General features: G+C 36.4%; 1 protein-coding gene across 18 annotated transcripts in view; it reads right to left on the bottom strand.

Moving 5' to 3' along the window:
- Positions 1 to 24,837, bottom strand: part of DMD (dystrophin) — a 2,551,447-nt gene that overhangs the window by 827,094 nt on the left and 1,699,516 nt on the right. For all 18 annotated transcript variants that reach the window (XM_067023689.1, XM_067023685.1, XM_067023692.1 and 15 more), the window contains 2 exons: positions 2,836 to 2,983; positions 353 to 502 (listed from right to left, as the gene is read on the bottom strand). In XM_067023689.1, the coding sequence (XP_066879790.1) occupies positions 353 to 502; positions 2,836 to 2,983 (298 nt within the window). The remainder of the gene's footprint in view (positions 1 to 352; positions 503 to 2,835; positions 2,984 to 24,837) is intronic.

Raw genomic sequence — 24,837 nt, 5'->3', positions numbered from 1 at the left:
TGAGCTAGACCACCTCCATCTTGCTTTAATATTGTCAGTATATACCTGAACACTAAATTAATCACTTCATCCGTTTTCCAGTCTAATTCTTTAGAATAGTTCATATAAAGTAATAGTGGTGTATATCTTGGCATTTGGTCATTAACATACTGTCGATCACCACCACCATTCCTTCCATCCACAACAAATCATACAGCCAAATCAAATGGTCAAGTTTAAAAAAATATATAACACAAATAACAATCCACAAAACCAGCCCCTCTCCCCCACCCCCACCAATTAAGCACCATGAAACAAAAGAAATGCTTGCAACATTTAACACAAGTGACAGGACAGATGGTTAATGTCTAACCTTTATCCACTGAAGATTTGTCTGCTTGAGCTTATTTTCAAGTTTATCTTGCTCTTCTGGGCTTATGGGAACACTTACAAGCACTGTTCCTCCAGTTTCATTTAATTGTTTCAGAATTCCCTGGCGCAGGGGCAACTCTTCTGCCAGTAACTGAAACAGACAAATGCAACAACGTTTAAAATGAATTACAGCACAATGCCAACTACTTTGTCTTTGCCTCTATTGATTAGTTTATCAAAATGAAGCAAGACTGGACGCCCACTGGTTCCTCAAATACCAAGTTTTCTACAGAGCACAGAGCTTGGTGGACTAAAACGCCCACTCCCAAGTAAATCAGCCCATCCTATAAAGGATCAGAATATCTTATCCCTCTGAGATTTTTTTTTTCAAGAGAAAAATGTTATGTAGTATGATGAGCTCTAAAACAATACCCCAAACAGTGTCAAGAGTGTAAAAACACACCTCTCAGAAATAGAACAATCTGGACAAATTTAATCATCCTCTCAGATATTAGGTCTCCATACTACAACATACCACTGAGTAAAAAACTGCATTATCATATTAAGAGATAACTAACTTTGAGAACATACCAGGTACCAGGCACTGTGCTAAGCTCTTCACATATATTATCCCAGTTAACTTTTATATAATAATTCTGAGGTATATCCTATTATCTTCTTCTTACATAGAATGAAACTGAGACAGAGAGGTTAAATAGCAGGTCCAAGGACACAAAAGAAGCAAGCAAAAGAGCTGTGATTCAAACTTGGCTGGGTTCATTCAAGAACCCTTAATTTTGACACCTCCACATCCCTGAATTTCTCTTATTCATTTAACATCACATTAAAAGTGCCCTTTCCCACGACCTACAAAACTACCATATAGTTTTATTAACTGTCTTTTATTTACTTGTGTCATCTATAGCTGCACTGTTCAATATGGTACCACTTGCCATATGAGGCTATTTAAATTTAAATTAATTAACAGTCATTAAAATGAAAAACTCAATTCCTCAGTCACATCAACTACCTTTCAAGTCCTCAAAAGGCACATACAGCTAGTGGCTAACTAAAACTGATAATGTACGACAGACATATCCATCATGACAGAAAGTTCTATTGGACAGTACTGATTAGACTGTCTAAGGAAAAAAGGAAATCAATGCATATTTCTTAATAAGTGAACACCACTAAACATGTCTCTTAAATGAGTTATCAATTAGATTGCTTTATATAAAACACTCAATACATTTAGGAAAGATGAATTTTCAAGAACAGACTGAGTTGATTTTTCCATGGCATAACCATCTTCAAATGAACTATGGATCAAAAACTTTTTGACTCTCAAATACCTAGTGCATTATCTGACATATAGTAGGTGCTCAATATTTGTTTATTGAACTAAGCAATATTTTTCTTTTCATACTTTATCCTCTGTTCAGGTACACATTTCTTATTTCACAGAAATAGGTAGTTGACATGGAGTCTAATTTGCATGGGCAAACCAACCGAATCATTGATAAAGAAGCAGTTCCATTTCCCTTTGATTGTGTGACCTTGTAAAATGAGGATAATAACAACCATTTTCAAAGTTTGATAAGATTAAATAAAATAGCAGATGTAAATACATCTAATACTTAGTATAAAATAGGGGGTGATTTAATGTTAATTTCACTTTCCCTTTTACCTTCCCTTCAAGAATTAAAGTAAAACAGATCCAAGAGTTTCTTTCCTAAAACTAAAACCATGAAAGTTCATCCATCTGCACAATCAAAGCATCTCAGTCAGCCAGGAGAGGTAATCAGTATTAAGCAGACAGTACAGTAGGTAGGCATGAAAAACCACTTGAATAAACTGGAAGTCTATTCAACCAGTATAGAAAGTGAACCAACATCATCTCCCTAACACCATAGACAAAACAAACCAAAACAAAACATTGCTTCAGGCAAATCGAATGCCTTTCATTAAAGGCTGAAGTAGTGAGACTCATTTGGCAATTAAGATCGTCCCTAAGAAATGACATTCATTTCTATAAAGACTCTCCTCAGTTTTTGAAATTATTTGGAGCTGTGGAATTCTCCATTAAGTCTAAAATTAATTTTAAATTAGTTTAAAAAGTATCACCATGTATTTTACACACACAGGCACACACACATATATATCCCATACACACTTTTAAAAAAATACATACTCACTGGGCTAAGACAAAATAAAGTTGTGAGAAAAAATATTAAGGAACCATCAATATCGTAACGGACAGGAAATCAATGAGTAAATACATTAAAATAAATAGATTCATATACTCTTTTTTTTTTTCACCCCACCATGTGGCTTGTGGCATCTTAGTTCCCTAACCAGGGCTTGAACCCGGGCCACGGTAGTGAAAGCACAGAGTCCTAACAACTGGGCCTCATGGGAACTGCCCCTAGATTCATAAACTCTTAATACAAGTAGGCCCTGGGAGATTTTAGAAAATAAAATTACCTTGACTTCCTCAAGTTTTTCTTTTAGTTGCTGCTCATTTTCAGGTTCAAGTGGAATACTAGTAATGTTATCTGTTTCTTCCAACCATAAAACAAATTCATTTAAATCTCTTTGAAATTCTGACAAGATATCCTTTTGTTCTTCTAGCCTGGAGAAAAGAATAAAATTGTTATCAACAACGTATTTCTCAAACTTTCTTTTTTTATTTAAGAAAACTTTAAAAAATTGCACTTTCAATAAAATAAGCCATTTTTAAGTTGTTAACAATATAATATTTTTAAAGAAAATTTATTCACAGAGCAATTTCAATACCTCAAAAATCTCTAAAAGGTGAGATTAAAGTTGGTCAAGAAAAAAATTCTAATTTTAAAATTCCAACATTATGTTATTAAACTAGAGCAGTGTTTCTCAACCTCAGCACTACTGACATTTAGGATTAAATAATCCTTAGTTGTGAATGGGCTGTTGTGGGCACTGCAGGAAGTTTAGCAGTATCCTTGGCCTTTCCCCACTGTATGCCAGTAGCATCCCCCCAGTTTTGACAACCAAAAATGTCTTGAGGCATAGTCAAATATCATCTTGGGGACAAAACTGCCCCTGGTTGAGAACAACTTCACTAGAGTAAGTATCTAAAATGAAGTTGCATGTTTTAAAATGTTTAAATAAAATACATCTTTACGGGGGCTTCCCTGGTGGCACAGTGGTTGAGAATCTGCCTGCCAATGCAGGGGATATGGGTTCGAGCCCTAGTCCCGGAAGATCCCACATGCCGCGGAGCAACTAAGCCCGTGCGCCACAGCTACTGAGCCTATGTGCCGCAACTACTGAAGTGTGCCCTAGAGCCCGTGCTCTGCAACAAGAGAAGCCACCGCAGTGAGAAGCCTGTGCACTGCAAAGAAGAGTAGCCCCTGCTCGCCGCAACTAGAGAAAGCCTGCGTGCAGCAACAAAGACCCAACTCAGCCAAAAATAAATTAATAAATTAATTTAAAAAATACATCTTTATGGAAAATTGTAAGGTAAAAGTAAAAACAAGAGAATTAAATGAAGACACTAAATTACTGCATGTTAAAATGTTTTCCAAATTATGACTCATAATCCTTTTGGAGGAAAGAGGGAAACTGATTTAAAATACTTAACATATGTTGTACTAGTGGAAGTTGTTAATTATAAAAACACATATACTGTACGTTACTCAATTAGCCATAAATTTATGCTTACATATTGAATCATAACACAGCTGAGCAAAATAAGCTGTCCTTAAAATAATTTACATTTTTTTGTTTTGTTGTCTTTTGGGAAACTATATATCTCTGGTATGTAAGTTTTTAATTGAAGTATAATATACATATAGGAAAGTGTACATATAACTATATAGCTCAATATAGTTTTAAAAAATGGATACACCAAATAACCAGAAAAGGAATAGAATGTTATCAGAAGCTCAGGGGCCCGCTCTTGACCCTTGCAGTCACTACCTCCAATTGTACAGTAACCAGTCAACTTTGATTACTTTGCCTGTATGAACGTTATGTATGTGGAATCATATACATTGTCTTTCACTCAATATAATGTTTACAATCATCATCCGGGTTGTGTGTAGTTATCTTCTCACTGTATAGTACTAAATCGTATAAATATATCTCTGTTGATGGACATTTGAGTCATTTCCATTTGGGGGCTGTGAGGCTAATTTATTTTATTTATTTATTTATTTATTTATGTTTGCTTCAAGTTAACACATATTTGTTGAGGACTCATTTACTTCCAATGACTCAACTGGGCATTAGAATCAAAGATAAATGTATTATGTACCTTGCCTCGAGAATCTCACAGTCCATGAGAGGGAAGAAGCATGTAAAACTAGGACTATGATGGAATAATGTAGAGCATAAGTTATTTCTGGGGCAGGGCATAGGAGATGTCCCAGAGAAGATAATGGTGTACCTGCGTCTTGAAGCATGAAAAGAGATCTTATTCACAGCCTGTGAAAAGATAGGGCATTGAGAGAACTACAGTTACACTAATTCCCCAAACCAGATCCAGTTATTGGATTTGTACTCATCTATCCTCAGTTTAGTTCTTTGCTGGGAGCTTGTCCAAAGTCAACCTGGGGCACATGAGAAGACATTATCTTCTCTGTCTACTCTCAAAACAGTAGATCCTATAAAAACCCAAGTCATATATGGGCTCCTGTGAAAACTCAAGTCATATTATATCACCGTTGCACTCAAAACTCTTCTATTGCTTCCCAATTCATTCACATAAAAAGCCAAAGTCATTACAGCACTCTATGAGGGTCTAGATTTGTTCTGTTCAATATACTAGACACCTTCGCATGTGGCTACTGAGCACTTGAAATGATGTAAAGGGAATTGGGGTGTGCTGTAAGTGTAAAATGCACACCAGATTTCAAAGACTTAGTACAAAAAAAATCATCTCTGTACCTTCTACTCAGTTTTGCTGTGAACCTAAAACTGCTATAAAAAATAAAACTATGCTGGGGGGAAGGGTGTGGGGGAGGGGTAGATTGGGAGTTCGGGATTGACATGTACACACTGCTATATTTAAAATAGATAACCAACCAGGACCTACTGTAAAAAAAATATTTAGACATTCACAGAAAGACAGACAAGATGAAAAGGCAGAGGCCTATGTACCAGATGAAGAAACAAGATAAAACCACAGAAAAACAACTAAATGAAGTGGAGATAGGCAAACTTCCAGAAAAACAATTCAGAATAAGGATAGTGAAGATGATCCAGGATCTCAGAAAAAGAATAGAGGCAAAGATCAAGATGATGCAAGAAATCTGTAACAAAGACCTGGAGAATTAAAGAACAAACAAAGAGAGATGAACAATACAATAACTGAAATGAAAAATACACTAGAAGGAATCAATAGCAGAATAACTGAGGAAGAAGAACGGAAAAGTGACCTGGAAGACAGAATGGTAGAATTCACTGCTGCAGAACAGAATGAATAAAAATGAATGAAAAGAAATGAAGACAGCCTGAGACCTCTGGGACAACATTAAAAGCAACAGCATTCACATTATAGGGGTCCCAGAAGGAGAAGAGAGAGAGGAAGGACCTGAGAAAATATCTGAAGAGATTATAGTCGAAAACTTCCCTAACATGGGAAAGGAAATAGCCACCCAAGTCCAGGAAGCGCAGAGAGTCCCATACAGGATAAACCCAATGAGAAACGTGATGAGACACAGAGTAATCAAATTGGCAAAAATTAAAGACAAAGAAAAATTATTGAAAGCAGCAAGGGAAAAAAGGCAAATATCATACAAGGGAACTCCCATAAGGTTAACAGCTGATTTCTCAGCAGAAACTCTACAAGCCAGAAGGAGGGGCATGACATATTTAAAGTCATGAAAGGGAAGAACCTACAACCAAGATTACTCTACCCAGCAAGGATCTCATTCAGATTCGATGGAAAAATCAAAAGCTTTACAGAAAAGCAAAAGCTAAGAGAACTCAGCACCACCAAACCAGCTCTACAACAAATGCTAAAGGAACTTCTCTAAGTGGGAAGCACAAGACAAGAAAAGGACCTACTAAACAAACCCAAAACAATTAAGAAAGTGGTAATAGGAACAAACATATCAATAATTACCTTAAACGTGAATGGATTAAATGCTCCAGCCAAAAGACACAGGCTCGCTGAACGGATACAAAAACAAGACCCATATATATGCTGTCTACAAGAGATCCACTTCAGACCTAGGGACACATACAGACTGAAAGTGAGGGGATGGAAAAAGATATTCCATGCAAATGGAAATTAAAAGAAATCTGGAGTAGCAATACTCATATCAGATAAAATAGACTTTAAAATAAAGAATGTTACAAGAGACAAGGCAGGACACCACATAATGATCAACGGATCAATCCAAGAAGAAGATATAACAATTATAAATATATATGCACCCAACTTACAAGAGACAAGGCAGGACACCACATAATGATCAACGGATCAATCCAAGAAGAAGATATAACAATTATAAATATATATGCACCCAACATAGGAGGCCCTCAGTACATAAGGCAACTGCTAACAGCTATAAAAGAGGAAATCGACAATAACACAATAATAGTAGGGGACTTTAACACCTCACTTACACCAATGGACAGATCATCCAAACAGAAAATAAGGAAATAAGGAAACACAAGCTTTAAATGACACAACAGACCAGATAGATTTAATTGATATTTATAGGACATTCCATCCAGAAACAGCAGATTACACTTTCTTCTCAAGTGTGCACAGAACATTCTCCAGGATAGATCACATCTTGGGTCACAAATCAAGCCTCAGTAAATTTAAGAAAACAAAAATCATATCCAGCATCTTTTCTGACCACAACACTATGACATTAGAAATCAATTACAGGGAAAGAAACGTAAAAAACACAAACACATGGAGGCTAAACAAAACATTACTAAATAACCAAGAGATCACTGAGGAAATCAAAAAATACCTACAGACAAATGACAATGAAAACACTATGATCCAAAACCTATGGGATGCAGCAAAAGCAGTTCTAAGAGGGAAGTTTATAGCTATACAAGCCTACCTCAAGAAACAAGAAAAATCTCAAATAAACAATCTAACCTTACACCTAAAGGAACTAGAGAAAGAAGAACAAACAAAACCCAAAGTTAGCAGAAGGAAAGAAATCATAAATGTAAGAGCAGAAATAAATGAAATAGAAACAAAGGAAATGACAGGAAAGATCAATAAAGCTAAAAGCTTTTTATTTGAGAACAGAAACAAAATTGATAAACCATTAGCCAGACTCATCAAGAAAAACAGGGAGAGGACTCAAAGCAATAAAATTAGAAATGAAAAAGGAGAAGTTACAAAGGACACCACAGAAATACAAAGCATGTTAAGAGAGTACGATAAGCAACTCGATGCCAATAAAATGGACAACCTGGAAGAAATGGACAAATTTTTAGAAAGGTATAACCTTCCAAGACTGAACCAGAAATAAATAGAAAATATGAACAGACCAATCACAAGTAATGAAATTGAAACTATGATTAAAAATCCTCCAACAAACAAAACTCCAGCACCAGATGGCTTCACAGGTGAATTCTATCAAACATTTAGAGAAGAGCTAACGCCCATCCTTCTCAAACTCTTCCAAAAAACTGCAGAGGAAAGAACACTCCCAAACTCATTCTATGAGGCCACCATCACCATGATACCAAAACCAGACAAAGATACTCCAAAAAAAGAAAATTACAGACCAATATCACTGATGAATATAGATGCAAAAATCCTCAACAGAATACTAGCAAACAGAATCCAACAGCCCATTAAAAGAATCATACACCATGATCAAGTGGGATTTATCCCAGGGATGCAAAGATTCTTCAATATACGCAAATCATTCAACGTGATACACCATATTAACAAATTGAAGAATAAAAACCATATGATCATCTCAATAGATGTAGGAAAAGCTTTTAGACAAAATTCAACACCCATTTATGATCAAAACTCTCCAGAAAGTGGGCACAGAGGGAATCTACCTCAATATAATAAAGGCCATATACGATAAACCCACAATAAACATCATTCTCAATGGTGAAAAACTGAAAGCATTTCCTCTAAGATCAGGAACAAGACAAGGATGTCCACTCCCACCACTATTATTCAACATAGTTTTGGAAGTCCTAGCCACGGCAATCAGAGAAGAAAAAGAAATAAAAGAATACAAATTGGAAAAGAAGAAGTAAAACTGTTGGCAGATGACATGATACTATACATAGAGAATCCTAAGGATGCCACCAGAAAACTACTAGAGCTAATCAATGAATTTGGTAAACTTGCAGGATACAAAATTAATGCACAGAAACTTCTTGCATTCCTATACACTAATGATGAAAAATCTGAAAGAGAAATTAAGGAAACGTTCGCATTTACCATTGCAACAAAAAAAAATAAAATACCTAGGAATAAACCTACCTAGGGAGACAAAAAACCTGTATGCAGAAAACTATAAGACAATGATGAAAGAAATTAAAGATGATACAAACAGATGGAGAGATATACCATGTTCTTGGATTGGAAGAATCAATATTGTGAAAATGACTATACTACCCAAAGCAATCTACAGATTCAATGCAATCCCTGTCAGATTACTAATGGTATTTTTTACAGAACTGGAACAAAAACTCTTAAAATTTGTATGGAGACACAAAAGACCCCGAATAGCCAAAGCAGTCTTGAGGGAAAAAAACGGAGCTGGAAGAATCAGACTCCCTGACTTCAGACTGTAGCACAAAACTGCAGTAATCAAGACAATATGGTACTGGCACAAAAACAGATCTACAGATCCAGGGATCAGGATAGAAAGCCCAGAGATAAACCCACACACCTATGGTCAACTAATCTATGACAAAGGAGGCAAGGATATACAATCAGAAAAGACAGTGTCTTCAATACGTGGTGCTGGGAAAACTGGACAGCTACATGTAAAAGAAGGAAATTAGAACACTCCCTTATACCATATACAAAAATAAACTCAAAATGGATTAGAGACCTAAATGTAAGATAAGACAATATAAAAGTCTTAGAGGAAAACGTGGGAAGAACACTCTGACATAAATCACAGCAAGATCTCTTTTGATCCACCTCCTAGCGTAATGGAAATTAAAACAGAAATAAACAAACGGGACCTAATGAAACTTAAAAGCTTTTGCAAAGCAAAGGAAACTACAAACAAGATGAAGAGATAACCCTCAGAATGAGAGAAAATATTTGCAAATGAATCAATGGACAAAAGATTAATCTCTAAAATATATAAACAGCTCAAGCAGCTCAATATTAAAAAGCAAACAACCCAATCCAAAAATACGCAGAAGACCTTAATAGACGTTTCTCCAAAGAAGACATACAAATGGCTAAGAAGCACATGCAAAGCTGCTCAACATCACTAATTATTAGAGAAATGTAAATCAAAACTACAATGAGATATCATCTCACACTGGTCAGAATGGCCATCATCAGAAAATCTACAAACAACAAATGCTGGAGAGGGTGTGGAGAAAAGGGAACCCTCTTGCACTGTTGGTGGGAATGTAAATTGATACAGCCACTATGGAGAACAGTATAGGGGTTCCTTAAAAAACTAAAAATAATATTACTATATGACCCAGCAATGCCACGCCTGGGCATATACCCAGAGAAAATCATAATTCAAAAAGACACATGCACCCCAATGTTCACTGCAGCACTATTTACAATAGCCAGGTCATAGAAGCAACCTGAATGCCCATCAACAGACGACTGCATAATGATGATGTGGTACATATATACAATGGAATATTACTCAGCCATAAGAAGGAACGAAATTGGGTCATTGTAGAGACGTGGATGAATCTAGAGACTGGCATAGAGACTGAAGTAAGTCAGAAAGAGAAAAACAAATATCATATATTAACACATATATGTGGAACCTAGACAAATGGTACAGATGAAGTGGTTTGCAGGGCAGAAATTGAGATACAGGTATAGAGTAAAAACATATGGACACCAAAGGAGGAAGTGGTGGGGTGGGTGATGGTGGTGTGATGAATTGGGAGATTGGGATTGACATATATACACTAATATGTATAAAATGGATAACTAATAAGAACCTGCTGTACAAAAAATAAATAAAATTCAAAAATTCAAAAAAAAATAAAACATCTCAGTATATTTAGTATCACATATAAGTCAACATAATATTTTTAATATATTGGGTTAAATATATTCATTTCACCTGTTTCTACTGTTTCTTAAATGTGGCAATTAGAAAATTAAAAATTACATAGGAGGCTCACCTTATTTTTCTATTAAAAAGCACTGATCTGTAGAATCTGCTGATCCCCTTTCTCTTTACTTCTCTGGCCTCATTTCCATCTACTCTCCCTTCCTCTTATCCTTCTTGAGACCCTCTTGCTGTGCTCCTCCAATACCCTAGATGCAGCCCTGCTTCTAAGCTTTTGTACTTGCTGGTTTTTCCTGCCTAGAATGACCTTCCCTCACAAATCAAACATGGCTGGTTCCCTCACCTCCTGCAGGTCTTTCTTGATGACCCTACTTAAAATCACACCTCTTCCCTCAAATTCTGTTCTTTCTCCCTGATTTATCTTTCTCTTTAGTTCTTAAAACTAAGATACACTATAATTTGGTTATTTTGTATATTGTCTATCTCACACACAGGAAATTAAGCTTTCTGAGGGCAAAGATTTTGTCTGTTTTATTTACTACAATGCCTGGCACAGAATAGATGCTAAATAAATAAGTGTTGCGTGAATGAATGAATTCTGCCATCATTCTTTTCAATCTTGTGTTCCTGTTTTAAAAGAATCTTTCTCATTCTTTGCAATATTCATTCTAAAACATAATCTAATTTACACACCAATGTGCACTACAGTATTCCATCAAATGAAAGACACCTTCAGTTGCAAGTCATAGTACCATTGTAAGTACTACCAGGATGTGGGTTGGAGTGGGCAATGGTGCTGATTACATGATGACACTTTGACTTAGAGGTTTTATTTTATTAATAAATTGTTCTTTTAGGTTTATGTATATTTTTGTCTTATGTTCCTCTTGAATATGCATAAATAATAAAATACAAGTGAAAAAATTGGTGTGGTATTCTTAATACTTCCTCATATTTAGAGTCTGAGGCTCCTATAGCACTTTTCCCTTTAAAGTGACTGATGTCTGTCTTTTTCCCTATACAAGGTCATCTTCTCTGATATCGAGAGTATTGGCAATGTAGCACTTCTTAACAGGGCTCTACTACTGCTTCTTGGATTTTCTTCTAAATCACATATGTCCTTCCCAGCAGAAATTGTAAAACCAATCCGGATTTCAGTGCTATTAATGTGATAAAATGTGCCACTTAGAATGAAATTTGGTTAGTTTGCATAGCCTCCCACCACTGATGTAATGACTTAGGTTCTTTTGGCTGCTACCAAATTGCTGGTTGTTTCAGGATTAAAAAAATAAAAATTCATAATGTAATGACAGTTTACTGTTACCTTTAGTTTATAATTATGAATGAATATTATCATCGTCATCATCTGCCTGATGCTTGAGCTTATTTTCTGTTAATAGAGTCATTAAAGGTTTGGCATTAATTTCCATGGGAACAAGTGTATGATTATATGAGTTTTTGCCAAAAACAAATACTTTGGCTCTTTCTGTAAAGTAAGGATGCCTACATCAATGTCTAATGTTGACATTAATGGTTATTGAAGTATTGGGAGGAAGGGTCAAAAGAGGAAGCCGGTGAAGTGGCTTGAGGCAGGGTTATGAAGTAGCTAGAGTGTTTTGCTTTGATCTCTAGGTGATGAACTACTCCAATTTTTTGAGTAGAGAAAGATTTATTTCATCCACTCACTCTGGCTACTCTGTGGAGAATGGATGTGGGCAAGGGAGGTATGACAGAGAGCCCTGAGTTCTAAAGGGCAGGTTCAAATGGCTGCTAATCAGAGACAAAGGAGGAACAGTCAAGAAACAATAGTGCAGCCTTGGGGGCAGGGTCCTGACTGCCCCTCAAGGGATACACATAACAATATCTTTGAGCTCTTCTGAACTAAAAGCCCCACCAAATGGAAGATGTTAACTACTTGATGAAGCATTCTTCATTCCAGAGAAAGGCACAGTTGGCCCATCATCACCTGACCCCAGAAGATCTCTGGATTGAAGGAATGCAGGCTCTGAACGCACCTTGCTCCTTATCAGCAACCCTGCCCCCTTGACTGTAACACTCCTCACAAGCCCCACCCCTGCCCCGAGTTGGGACACACAGTTGTGAGGACATTAGCCCACTGTCGTCTCCTTTGCCTGGCAAAGCAATAGAGCTATTCTCGTCTACTTCACCCAAAACCCTGTCTCTGAGATTTAATTCAGTGTCGGGGTACAGAGGCCGGATTCGGCTTCAGAATCAACTATGAGACAATTGAGACCAAGGTGATAGGCAAGGTGATAAAGTAATGAAGGTCCAAATCATGAAGATGTAACCAGGGAAAAGGAAAAGACAGGATGTTTAAAATGTAGGATATTCACCGGGACTTGTGGATAAAAGGAGAGAGATTAGCATTAGTAGCTAACAATTATTAAGCACTTTCTATATGGCAGCCACTGAATCAAGTACCAAGTTGTCACATTACTACTGTGAGATGGGTACTTGTCTTTCCTCATCTACAGATGAAAGAAAATGAGGCTTAATATTCTCCCCAAGATCAAACAGCTAATAAGTGGTCAATCCAGCATTCAGTCCTGGGTCATCTAGGTCCAGAGTCTGTGCTCTTCACCTGTTCAACCTATTACACCTGGTCTAGGAGTGACCCCACCTTATCTGGCTGAACAGACAGTATTTACTCCAGCTGAGAGTACATTTAATTGTATCAGATATTTAAGGGAAATTACTAGTTTCAAAAATAGATCTTGAGCTCAGGGGAGAGAGAAGGGCTGGAAATATGGACTTCAGAGTCATCAGCAATGAGTTGGAGGATAAAACATAGTAAACTAACATTTGAACTAATAACGTACACTTCACATTTGGCATCTTCTGAGTCCATTCTTTCTTCATTTTTAGGTTAATGATAAACAAGTCTCCCACCTGCTTATTTAAATTGAAAAAAATAAAAGAAGAAAAAGCCCATTTCACAGTCATTCATTGATTTCCTATGTACAGGTAACCTGTGGCTCCTGCCCCTCCCCCACCCTCCCTGCTTTGACATAGAAAGCCAAAGGAATGCCTCAGGTGTTCCTCTGGCCCCTGCAAAGGCTACACAGACCTGTGAAGGAGTTCTTCAGCTCAACAAATATTCAGCTGAAGGAGAACATGGTTTTCCCTTCCTGCAGTCTTCATACTGTTTTTTTAGTGATTATCCTGAAGCCCCTACCTTTGACTTCAGAGAGATGTAAGGGGTGATGTAAGGTGGGTAACCACCCCCACCATAGATACTGTACTCCCCACAAAGCTAACTACCCCATGTCACCTGAGTCCTCTTAACATCGATCTGGAGAGGGGGTACTGAGGAGGTTGGAAATCACTGACAGTAGACACAATACCACTGCTACTCCTCAGCAAACCTTAGGGGGAAGTGGCTGGTCTCAACTGCAGGCAGCTTGCTTTAGAATGTGGGATAGCACCGTTCTTCCTCAGACTCTGGACTGAGAAGCAATTCTCGAAGAGGAACAATCCCACTACAGACATCTTTTATTCGTTTAGCAGTTCTAAGCCAGTTCAAATCCTTGGGTCTAGGTTTCAAGGGTATTTGTCAGTCTACCTCATCTTTCTCTCTTTTCTACTCTCTTTGCAAATCTTTGTCTCCTTTAGTATTTGACTCTAGATCATCTTGCATGGTGTCCCATATACTGAGAGCAACCTTATTTCTATCAATCTTCCTCATTTAGTTAAGTAAAACCGTGTTAAAATCCAATTACATTTGTAAAATCTAGACAGACGGGTAAGACTTTTCTCAACCTTCATCTAGAAACTGATAATTTCAGGGAAGAAAAAAATCCAAAACCAAACAAATAGAAAGTTGAAGAGCAGGAAAGAGTAATATCAAACCCAAAATAGAAAAATTCCAAACCTAGACTAAAACTCTAAAAGCAAATACCTCTACCTCCACTTCAAACATATCTCAAAACTAATTACCTGCATATTTTTTTCCTTTCAAAAATATCCAGCCAAGAATAAGAGTGGAGATATACTTATTCACTGTAATTAAGATTTATATATTTAATTGGGATCAAAGTCTACACAAACATTGTATACCTATTCATTTAATATGCTACTGTATTTCCTTAGGTCATTATTTATTATTTGAAAAATTGATTTTTAAGATCTGAGTAATAAGCCATATATATATAAGTACACCATATTTTACCATTGTTCTGTTATTTGGCATTTAGTTTGGTTCCAATTTTTCATTATAATAAATAACCCTATAACAAGTACGTTTGTTTATGTGCTTTGGCTCATCTATCTGCTAATTTCCTTAGAATAAGGAAGAGAAGTTAACAATAAGAACACTAAGAATTTAGATACACATTGCTAAATTTCTTTGCAATGCTGGTGCTAAGGATACATGTACACTTCCACCAACAATTATAAAGGATAAATTTTTAAAAAGTTATAAAATATGAAAGTCAACAGATTTATCACTACTGAGCATTAAAATTTATATACTTGATAAAAGAAAAATAGTTTGTCATGGATTTTTTTTACACTTTTTATTAATAGAAAAATTAAACAATTTTGTATACATATGTATATTTGTCATTTGTTTCTACTGTCAGTCATCTGCTGTGTCTGTTGCCCATTTTGCCTCAGTGTTTTCTTGTTTGTTTGTAACGGCTCTTTTCACATTATCTTAAAAATATATTTATTAAGAATATTTTTATAGCTTCCCTTTTACCTTTTTAAAAATGTTTTTGCTTCTTTCTAAGTAAAATTTTATCAATTTCTTTGTTATTTCTTTCATTGATACTACCCTGAAAATTGTGACCATCCCACAATTGTTTAGATATTTGCCTTTATTCTGGATCCTTATACGTTCATTAAAAAAAACAAAAAACAAACAAAAAAACCTAACTGGGTACTCCCCTGGTGGTGCAGTGGTTAAGAATCCACCTGCCAATGCAGGGGCATGGGTTCCATCCCTGGTTTGGAGTATCCCACATGCCGCAGAGCAACTAGGCCCGTGCGCCACAACTACTGAGCCTGTGCTCTAGAGCCCACGTGCCAAAACTGCTGAGCCCACGTGCTGCAACGACTGAAGCCCACACGCCTAGAGTCCTTGCTCTGCAACAAGAGAAGCCACCAAAATGACAAGCCCGTGCACCACAACGAAGGGTAGCCCCCTCTCGCTGCAACTAGAAAAAGCCCATGTGTGGCAACAAAGACCCAATGCAGCCATAAATAAATAAATATTTAAAAAAACTAACTGCTTAATCCATTTAAAATTTATATAGTTGAGTTTCTGACCTTGAAGGGTTTTTCAGAAATTGATATTTTTTTCCCAGCACAATCTATTCTCTATTGATTTGTGGTGATTTCTTCATTATATTTTGTGTTTTACATGCAATAAGGTTCTTTTTGCAGATATACCACAGATTTTTGTGACAGCAATACACTACTTCAACCATTGCAGCTTGAAAGTATGTCTAATTCCTGGTAGGTTAAACCCCTCTCTTACCTTAGCTATTCTAATTTATGTACTACGAAGTATCATTTGGTCAAATTACAAAATAAATCTCATTGGGGACTTTGGTAGGGATTCCATTAAATTAATAAATTAATTTGTGTAGAACTACTGTCTTTCCAGCATAAATCTGCTAAATTTTCTATGTTTACAGTGTATTTGGACACTGAGAGTATCTGGCACTCATCTGTGCACTATAAATAATTAAGTATGTTTTCTAATTAACCTTCAGCATCAGTTTGAAAGGCAGTGACGTGCATATGATTTTATGGATATTAACTGTATATTAATTTGGAAAAGTCTTAAGAACTCCCAGATAAAATAAATCATCACTTAAAAAGTAAAAGCTTTGGCTAAGCTATTTGCTATAATCTTTCTTTTCACACAATGTTTGTAGAAAACTTTTTGTTGATGATTTAATTTCTTAAAGAGTACAGCATCTTCTTTTTAAATATGAAAACATTTGGTAGTCATTTCTTGTCTAGGTTTGTTTTTTATACTTTGAAATATAAAAAAAGATGGTGCCCAAATCCCACCGGGCCCCTGTTATAATCTGCTCTTTCAAGTGCATGTGATTTCTGAAATTTCAAAAGCCTTGGTTTGAAGTTTTAAAAGCTGCAATTTGAATTTATGTATTCAGATGATTGCAGAAAAGCTAAGGAACGCAGTTAGCATTTCCAGGCTTGTCTCTTGACAGAACAGTTTAAACGTGTTTTATATTGGCATTCATCACATGAAGTGTTATTTCTTTGTTTACCTACTCGCTTAATGCTTATGGTAGGATTTATTCAAGCATGTGGTAGTAATAATAATGAATGGGATATTTAACATCACCCATCTGCAATTAAGTGCTAAATATTTTACTTTTAGAGGCATTTCAATACATTTAGCTACTTTTTTTTTTTTTTTTTTAAGAATGGCTTCTGTTTGAAATATTGGCTCTGTAGCCGTTTACATTATAAATGCTCTTAATGCAATTGAAGGAAGCACACATTATGATGGGGAGAGATTTGCATACTCAGAAAGGAAGAGTTACCGACGTGTTGCTAAATTCAATGAATTTAACATTAATTCTAAATGAACATTTTCTGTGGGGCTGCTCTTACCGTAAGAGGTAAAGACTGCCAAATCATGTGACATGGTTTTAGAAGAGGAGGGTCAACCTAGTGTTTCAGGCCAAATGCTAGGTATTTTCACTAACACTCAATACATCATGTGTATTGTCTCCCTAATATTCCCAATGAAGAGATTGAAGCCCCAGAGATTTATATACCATATATATCCAAGTATAAGGTGACTCTATCCTATTTTCCAAATGAGAAGTTCCTCTCTAAGTTTCTGATCAAATGTAACTTAGAAACTTTGGAAAACGTAGATAGAATCATCACCCATCTACATATAATGCTTAATTCAATAATTTGATGGTGCATACTAATTTAAAATCATATAACATATTACATTAGAAAGACCACTAATTTAAAATCATATAACATTAGAAAGATCACACTTCCCCATTCATAGTTTATACAACAAATGTGGCAACATTCTTCACACACATCTTCAACACTGGATCTGTCATTCTGATGGATGCACTTTTTGAGTTATCTAATACAGTTTTCTAAACAGTGTCATCTTCACTTCCACCCATGTGGCTTGAGGTACAGTACTGCTGAAGCCACATGTAATGTTCTACTGGAATTTTTATTCCAAGCCACAAACACACACTTACGTACAGAAGACAGTTTTATGTTATGTAAAGACAGTTTTTCTTTTCTCTGTGCCATATGTCCATGAGCTACACGATGCAACCGCTTACTGAGTTGCTTTTAAAATAATCTTTCCAGAGTTTGTTTACAATGGCATTCAACTCATGAAATTGTGATGTCATACCACCAAAGTTAATCACTACTTCTGTTAAACTTGTTTTCTTCCTGTATCAAGTGACTGCTACAAGCAATCAAAATAAGCATAAACTGAGATTAAGCCAATATGTCTTTCCCAGACAGTACTTTGTTGTTTTGCGCAAAATAAAACAAGTGAGTGTCTTATAATTTGAGAAACTCTAGAAAGATTCAAATATAAAGGTGTCTCTTAAGGAAAAAAAACATTCATGCTTAGGCACGCATAGTAACTTCTCCAAGTCATACTGTCTAGAGGGCATTGCCAGCATCAGAACCCAGGCATCAACTCGATTTTTAAGCCAACCAACATACCTCCCAAATCTGGTTAGTACACGAGTCACACAATCAGACATTCATTCATTTGGCCTAGTTTGTCCTTTATAAAAATGAAGTGCAACTGAGAGGCATAACATATCAAGGTCCCTCAGGCATTTGCTCCTCAATATTAAGGAAAACATTAGCAACTTGGGGGTAGATGTGAAGAATGAGAAGGGAAATCATGGAGCTTAGCAGTGAGAGTTCCTGAAAGGAAAAAAAAAAAAAAAAAGTTCAAACCTAAGCCCTGAAAGTTATTAGTTGAGTGTGTGAACCTGGGCAAGTTAATTAACCACTATAGGCCTCAATTTCCTCATCTTAAAATGGGGACAATAAACACTTCATATTGTGGTTGTTTGGATTAAATTTGCTTTCACAAACTCCAGTTTTAGCCTACTGCTTTCACTAATGGTATTCAACAAATGGTAGGGAAAATATAAAAAGAGTTGTTGTTGTTTTTTTTTTAAGGGAGACTCTGGATACTGAACTGCTATTTCTATCTCAGAATTTTGCCTAAGCCAACATACTTATATACATAAAAGTATTTATAAAGCATGTATGAGTACACAGGGGGACTATGTGAAATTGAGCTTTTTGATGAGCCAGTTGACAGCTCTATTTCCTTCTTCTGACAAGCTTCCTTGACAAATTTTCTTTGGGAAAGACAATTAGAGTCAAAATGCTCATCTACGAGTAAATATGCCACCAGGTGAGACTACTTCTAGGCAAAGTAAATGTATGGTTACAATGCAACAAAACACCTTTCGAAGGTCTACTAGTGTCCAATGATATGGCAGTGACTGTAGGTAACAATCTTTGCCCTCACGAAGCTTACATTCCAGACGATAAACAAGATAAAGAAGTGAAAAATATCGATTGTGGCAAAGCGCTAAGTGCTACAGAGGGAAAAAATGAAGCTGGAAGGGAATACTGAGTGGAGCTGGAGGGTGGTTGCAATTTTGTAAACGATGATCAGAGAAGGCTTCCTTGAGAAGGGGTATTTGAGTGAAATCGTAATGGTAGAGACTGGCTGGCTGCTCATCAAAAAACTTTACTCTCTTCTTTTAACTATGAAGCTAGTTGTCACGTCACATTCTCTCTGGCCATTAGGTGTGACTACGTAACCTAATTCTAGCCAATGGAATATACACAAAAATGATTCTCACCGATTCCAGGCCTGGCTTTTAACCTCACCTCCACACAGATGATACTCCTTGTTCTTTCTCTTTCTAATGTAGAAAAGCATAGGGATTTTGAAAGCCACATGTTAAAAATGTCAGAGCTACAAAATCACGGTAGACTGGGTCCCTGATTCACAACTTAGAGGGGAGCTGCTTGCTTGCTGATCAGAAGCAACTTTTTGAATTTTGCATGAGTGAGAAGTTTCTATAGTGGTAAGCCACTGAAATGTGGGGCTTCTACTTTAACATCAGCTTGAATAAAGTTAGGTAATAAAGGAGGTGAGGGAGCAATCCATTCAAATATTGGGGAGAAAACACTCTAAGCAAAGGAAAACAAGTACAAAGGTCCTGAGGCAGGAGTGTGGTTAGAATGTTCCAAAAACAACAAAGAAGTGGGAAAAAATGTTTGGAATGGAATGACAAAGGGGACACTAGTAGGAGATGAAGCAAAACAAGCCAAATCTTAAGAGATTCTACCTAGAATCCCAAGGCTTTCATAATTCATATTCTCTACCAAATTCAGTTCTCAGATAAAAAGAAATTCTAGAATAATCTTTTTGGGGATCTCAGGTTGAACCCTTCTCCAATCCTACTTTAATAGGTCCAATTGACTAACTGAATCCCAGCACTTCTTTCATATTTTTGTTGTGTGCTGTCTACAGAGGTGCTGGAATAGAGTTCTGAAAACACTGAGGATGCTTTGGACCGTCATCTATCAGAGGCAGAGTGACACAATTTATCAGTAAAGCCTGTAACAAAGCCATTACCATCTGATGGAAGATGCAATGAAGAGTATATGACCTTAGTTTTTCTGCTTTCAGTCATGGTTAGGTTCTCCCCTTCCCACACATTCAAAACACCGTCATCTTCCCTCCCAAGATGGCTCCTCTGTCAATGTCCATGGATGGCTCTGCCAGCTCCAAGTCTCTCAAAATAGAAATGAGAGGCATCCTTGATGCTTGATTCTTTCCTCTCCCTCACACCCAGAGTGTATCAATAATTGTCCTCATAATTCCACTTGAGATGTCTCTCTTGAGTATTCCCACTTTCTTCCATATTCCCTGCTACTGCCTCCTCCACCCATCCTCTCTCACTGGTTACTATGGCTATTTCCCAATTGGTTTCTGCCTCCCACCTTGTCAACTCATCCATTCTTAACACTTCAGAAGGAATAATACTTCTAAAATTTGTCTCTGATCATACTCTCACACCTTCAATAACTCCCTAGTGCCAATGGGATAAAATCCAGCTTTTAAAATGTGGATCAAAAACCTCTTTATGATCTGATCTCTACTTACTTCTCTTTCTTCATCTTTCTTTGCATTGCACAATCCACTGAACAACTTTCTCCTCTTTGTAATCTAGTACCACATCCGTGTCAGGACTCAGCATACTCTGTCCCATCTTTCTGGGATACCCTTCCCACTGTCTTGATCTATGTAGCTTCTAGTTACCTCTTCAATCTCAGGTTAGCCATTACCTCCTCTATGAAGCTTTCCTCAATTAATTAGCAACCTATTCCTAATCAAGCCTAAGTTATGGGCCCTGTTATGTAGTCCCATAGCTCCTCATAATTTTTCTAGCACAGGGTATGATATAATCTCCTATGTTTGTTAATATACAGCAAGTACCATAAGGACAGGTACTCTATTGTGATCACACTCTCTTCTCATTACCTACTATATAGTATTTGTTCAATTTGTTCAATTCTTAAATTCACAGTCTCAGAATGATACCATCTCAATTGTGTGTCTGAGAGAGGTAACATTATTCCCATCATTCTTGGGTGATTTTACATGAAAAACAAAGTGTGTGTTATGGAAGGCAAGTTCTGTGTAAAATTAACTAAATTAAATTGGAGGAAGCTACATACAAGGGGTTTCAAAACTATGGACCATGAACCAAATTCTGCCTGTCACCGGTTTTTGAAAATAAAGTTTTATTGGAACATAGCCATGCCCATTCATTTACATACTGTCTATGACTGCATTCGTACTAAGACAGCAGAGTTGAGTAGCTGCAACAGAGACTGAATGGTTGGCAAAGCCAAAAGCATTTACTATGTGGCACTCTACTGAAGTTTGATGATATCTGCTATATATTAAATCCCTTTATTAGACACACACTAGGGAATTAAAGATATGAAAATTCTGACATAAGAAAAATCTGTATAATCTTTTTAACCTAGTTATATGTGGATCATGAAAATCTATATGACGATTAAAACCATTTAAACTCCTTCACCCTTTGAAATAATTATCAACACCTTACAGTTATTATTTCACAGGATACAACATGAGAATGGCTAATAGGAAAACTAGGCATTGCACCTAATTATAAATATTTATTCTGTTTAAAATTTAAGGTTTCCCAGTATGACAAGCTAGGTTTACTTAGCTTTGAATCAAACATGGAAAATACTTAGTTAAAAAAAAAAAAAAAAAAGACTGAGGTTTTTGCCTCTTTCTCTTCTTTGCTTTTATGTTATTCAAGTTTCTTTCCTTATTTTTCCTTCTTCCTAATCTAACTTTTTCACTTCTTTTGTAATTTCATATATTTTTTTGTTACTCAGTCTTTTTCTGTAGGTTTTATGCTGACTTGTATTTCTGTGGCTGTATTTTGAATTCCTCAGGCAACTTGTAATTTGCACCCCCAGCAAAATGTCATCTACTGTCAGTACTATGTAGATTCCCACTGGAATATAAATACATTATACAGATAAGGAAAACCAAAGTTCCTTTGAGAGAGAAAGGATATATTTTGCTCACTACTTTCATGCTGGAAAAGAAAGGGCAAATGGTATTTCCATTTGATTTATTTAAAATCTGCACACAACTCCAGGTAAGTTCTTCAGAAATGCACATTACCATTCTTTAAAAAATACAGCCACAGGAGGTACAAGAATAGTTTTATTTCCTCAAACAGCAGTTCCTGAAGTGTGGCCTGGTCACCCCTGGGGATCCTTGAGATACTTTCAGGGGGTTTGTGAGGTCAAAACTATTTCGTAATGATACTGAGATATTTGCCATTTTCTCTCTCATTCTCTTATGAGTTTTCCAGAGGCTATGTCATGGGTGACATGGTAACAAACTGAATTCAGAAATAGATATAAGAATCAGCTCTCTTCTCTTCAGCTAAATATTAAAGAGATATTTTAAAATGTAAAACAAAGTAATCATTCTCACAGTCTTTTGCTGTGGAAAATAGTTATCTTTCATAAGACATATTAACATAAAGTGGGGTTATTGATATTTTAACTGAATTAATAAATGAATACTTTAAACATTTCTCAGTTTTTTTTTTTTTTTTCCTGCGGTACGTGGGCCTCTCACTGTTGTGGCCTCTCCCGTTGCGGAGCACAGGCTCCGGACGTGCACGTTCAGCGGCCATGACTCACGGGCCCAGCCACTCCACGGGATGTGGGATCCTCCCAGACTGGGGCACGAACCCGCGTCCCCTGCATCGGCAGGCGGACTCTCAACCACTGCACCACCAGGGAAGCCCCATTTCTCAGTTTTAATGTCAAACATGGTAACCCACATAAACAAAAGTGTTTTGGAGTCTTGATTATTTCTGAGAGTATAAAGGGGTCCCAAGACCAACAAGTTTGACAACCATTGCTGTAGAAGAACTGAATAACCAAAGTTTAAGTACCATACAAGATAAGTGATGAGATTATTTTCTGGAGAAAAGAAATATCTCCTGTCACTGGGGATAAATAATGACAGCTTATCACGTATACCAAGAGTTCACCATCATAAAAAAGACCTCAGAGAGGTGAATAACACAATATGAAATCAAAATTAAAACAATCCATTATGTATGAAGAACTTTACCACCAACCACTGTGGTCAGAGTCTAGAAATCTGCCAGAGAATTTATAAGAGACAGAGGAATGTGAATAATGTAGGCCAAGCACAATGAGGGCCAACTTTTAGAATTAATGAACTGCCTAAGTAAATATATATATATATTGCTCACTTTGAGATTATAATGCACTCAGGCATGTTGGCTTGTCATTACTTTAATGTTTTTTCATCAAGAAATATTTGAGTGTCTACAACATACCAGACATTGTTTGTTCTACATGATGGGGTGGTTACAAAATGTTGACAGGCTAATAGGAGATGCAGACATGTACATGTGTTTTTTAAAATGTGATAAGCATTGAAGTGTAGCTTTGACTTCAGCAAATATTTATTACGTGTCTACTAAGTGCTGGACACTGTACTAAGTGGTGGATATTCAGTGGTAAACAACATAGATCCAGTCCTTACCCATATGGAGCTTATAGTATGATGGGTAATATAGACTTAAGCCAATGATCATACAAAAGTATATCAATGAAAACCATGATACAAGTATAAAGAAAAAATTAAAAATAAAGCTACTGAATGATCCAGCAATCTGTCTCCTGGGCATATATCCGGAGAAAACCATACTTTCAAAAGATACATGCACCTCAATGTTCACTGCAGCACTACTTACAATAGTCAAGAGGTGGAAGCAACCTAAATGTCCATCAACGTATGAATGGATAAAGAAGATGTGGTACATATAAAGAATGGAATATTACTCAGCCATAAAAAGAATGAAATAATGCCATTTGCAGCAACATGGATGGACCTAGAGATTATCATACTAAGCAAAGTAAGTCAGAGAAAGACAAATGCTGTATGATATCACTTAATAAAAAAATCAACTGTCAACCAAGAGTTCTAGATAAAGTAAATTTATCCTTTAAAAATGAAGGTGAACAAAGACTTTCTCAAACAAACAATATTTCTTGGTAGCTGGCCTGACATACATGCAAAACTAAAGGAACTCGTTCAGGCTGAAAGAAATGTTATCATTCAGTAACTCATATCTACAAGAATAAATGAAGAGCAACACAGTTTATTTTTTTCTTTCAGAATTCTGAATATGCTGTTCCACTGTATCTGACCTCCACTGTTTATGATGAGAAGTTAGCTGCTAATCATTTTATGTTTCCCTGTACAAGATGAGTCATTTTTCTCTGGCTTTTTTTAAGATTTTTCCACTTGTGGTTGTATTTCAATAGTTTGTGATGTTTTCAGGTGTTCTTGGGTTTATTTTGTTTGGGGTATATTGAACCTCATCATACGAGTTCCATTCCAAGAGCACATTCATAAGTCCAATTTGTTCACAAGTCCAACAAAGTTAGCCTAGGTACCCAACTAACACAGCTGGCTATATAGTACTGTACTGTAATAGGTTTATAATAATTTCCACACAAATAATACATAAAACACAAAAAATACAGAAAACATTTTTAATCTTACAGCACAGTACCTTGAAAAGTACAGTAGTACAGTACAACAGCTGGCATACAGGGGCTGGCATCG

Source organism: Kogia breviceps, chromosome X (assembly GCF_026419965.1).
Source record: "Kogia breviceps isolate mKogBre1 chromosome X, mKogBre1 haplotype 1, whole genome shotgun sequence".
NCBI lineage: Eukaryota > Metazoa > Chordata > Mammalia > Artiodactyla > Physeteridae > Kogia > Kogia breviceps.
The sequence above is the reverse complement of the archived record's forward strand: the minus strand, read 5'-3'. Positions and strand labels throughout refer to the sequence as shown.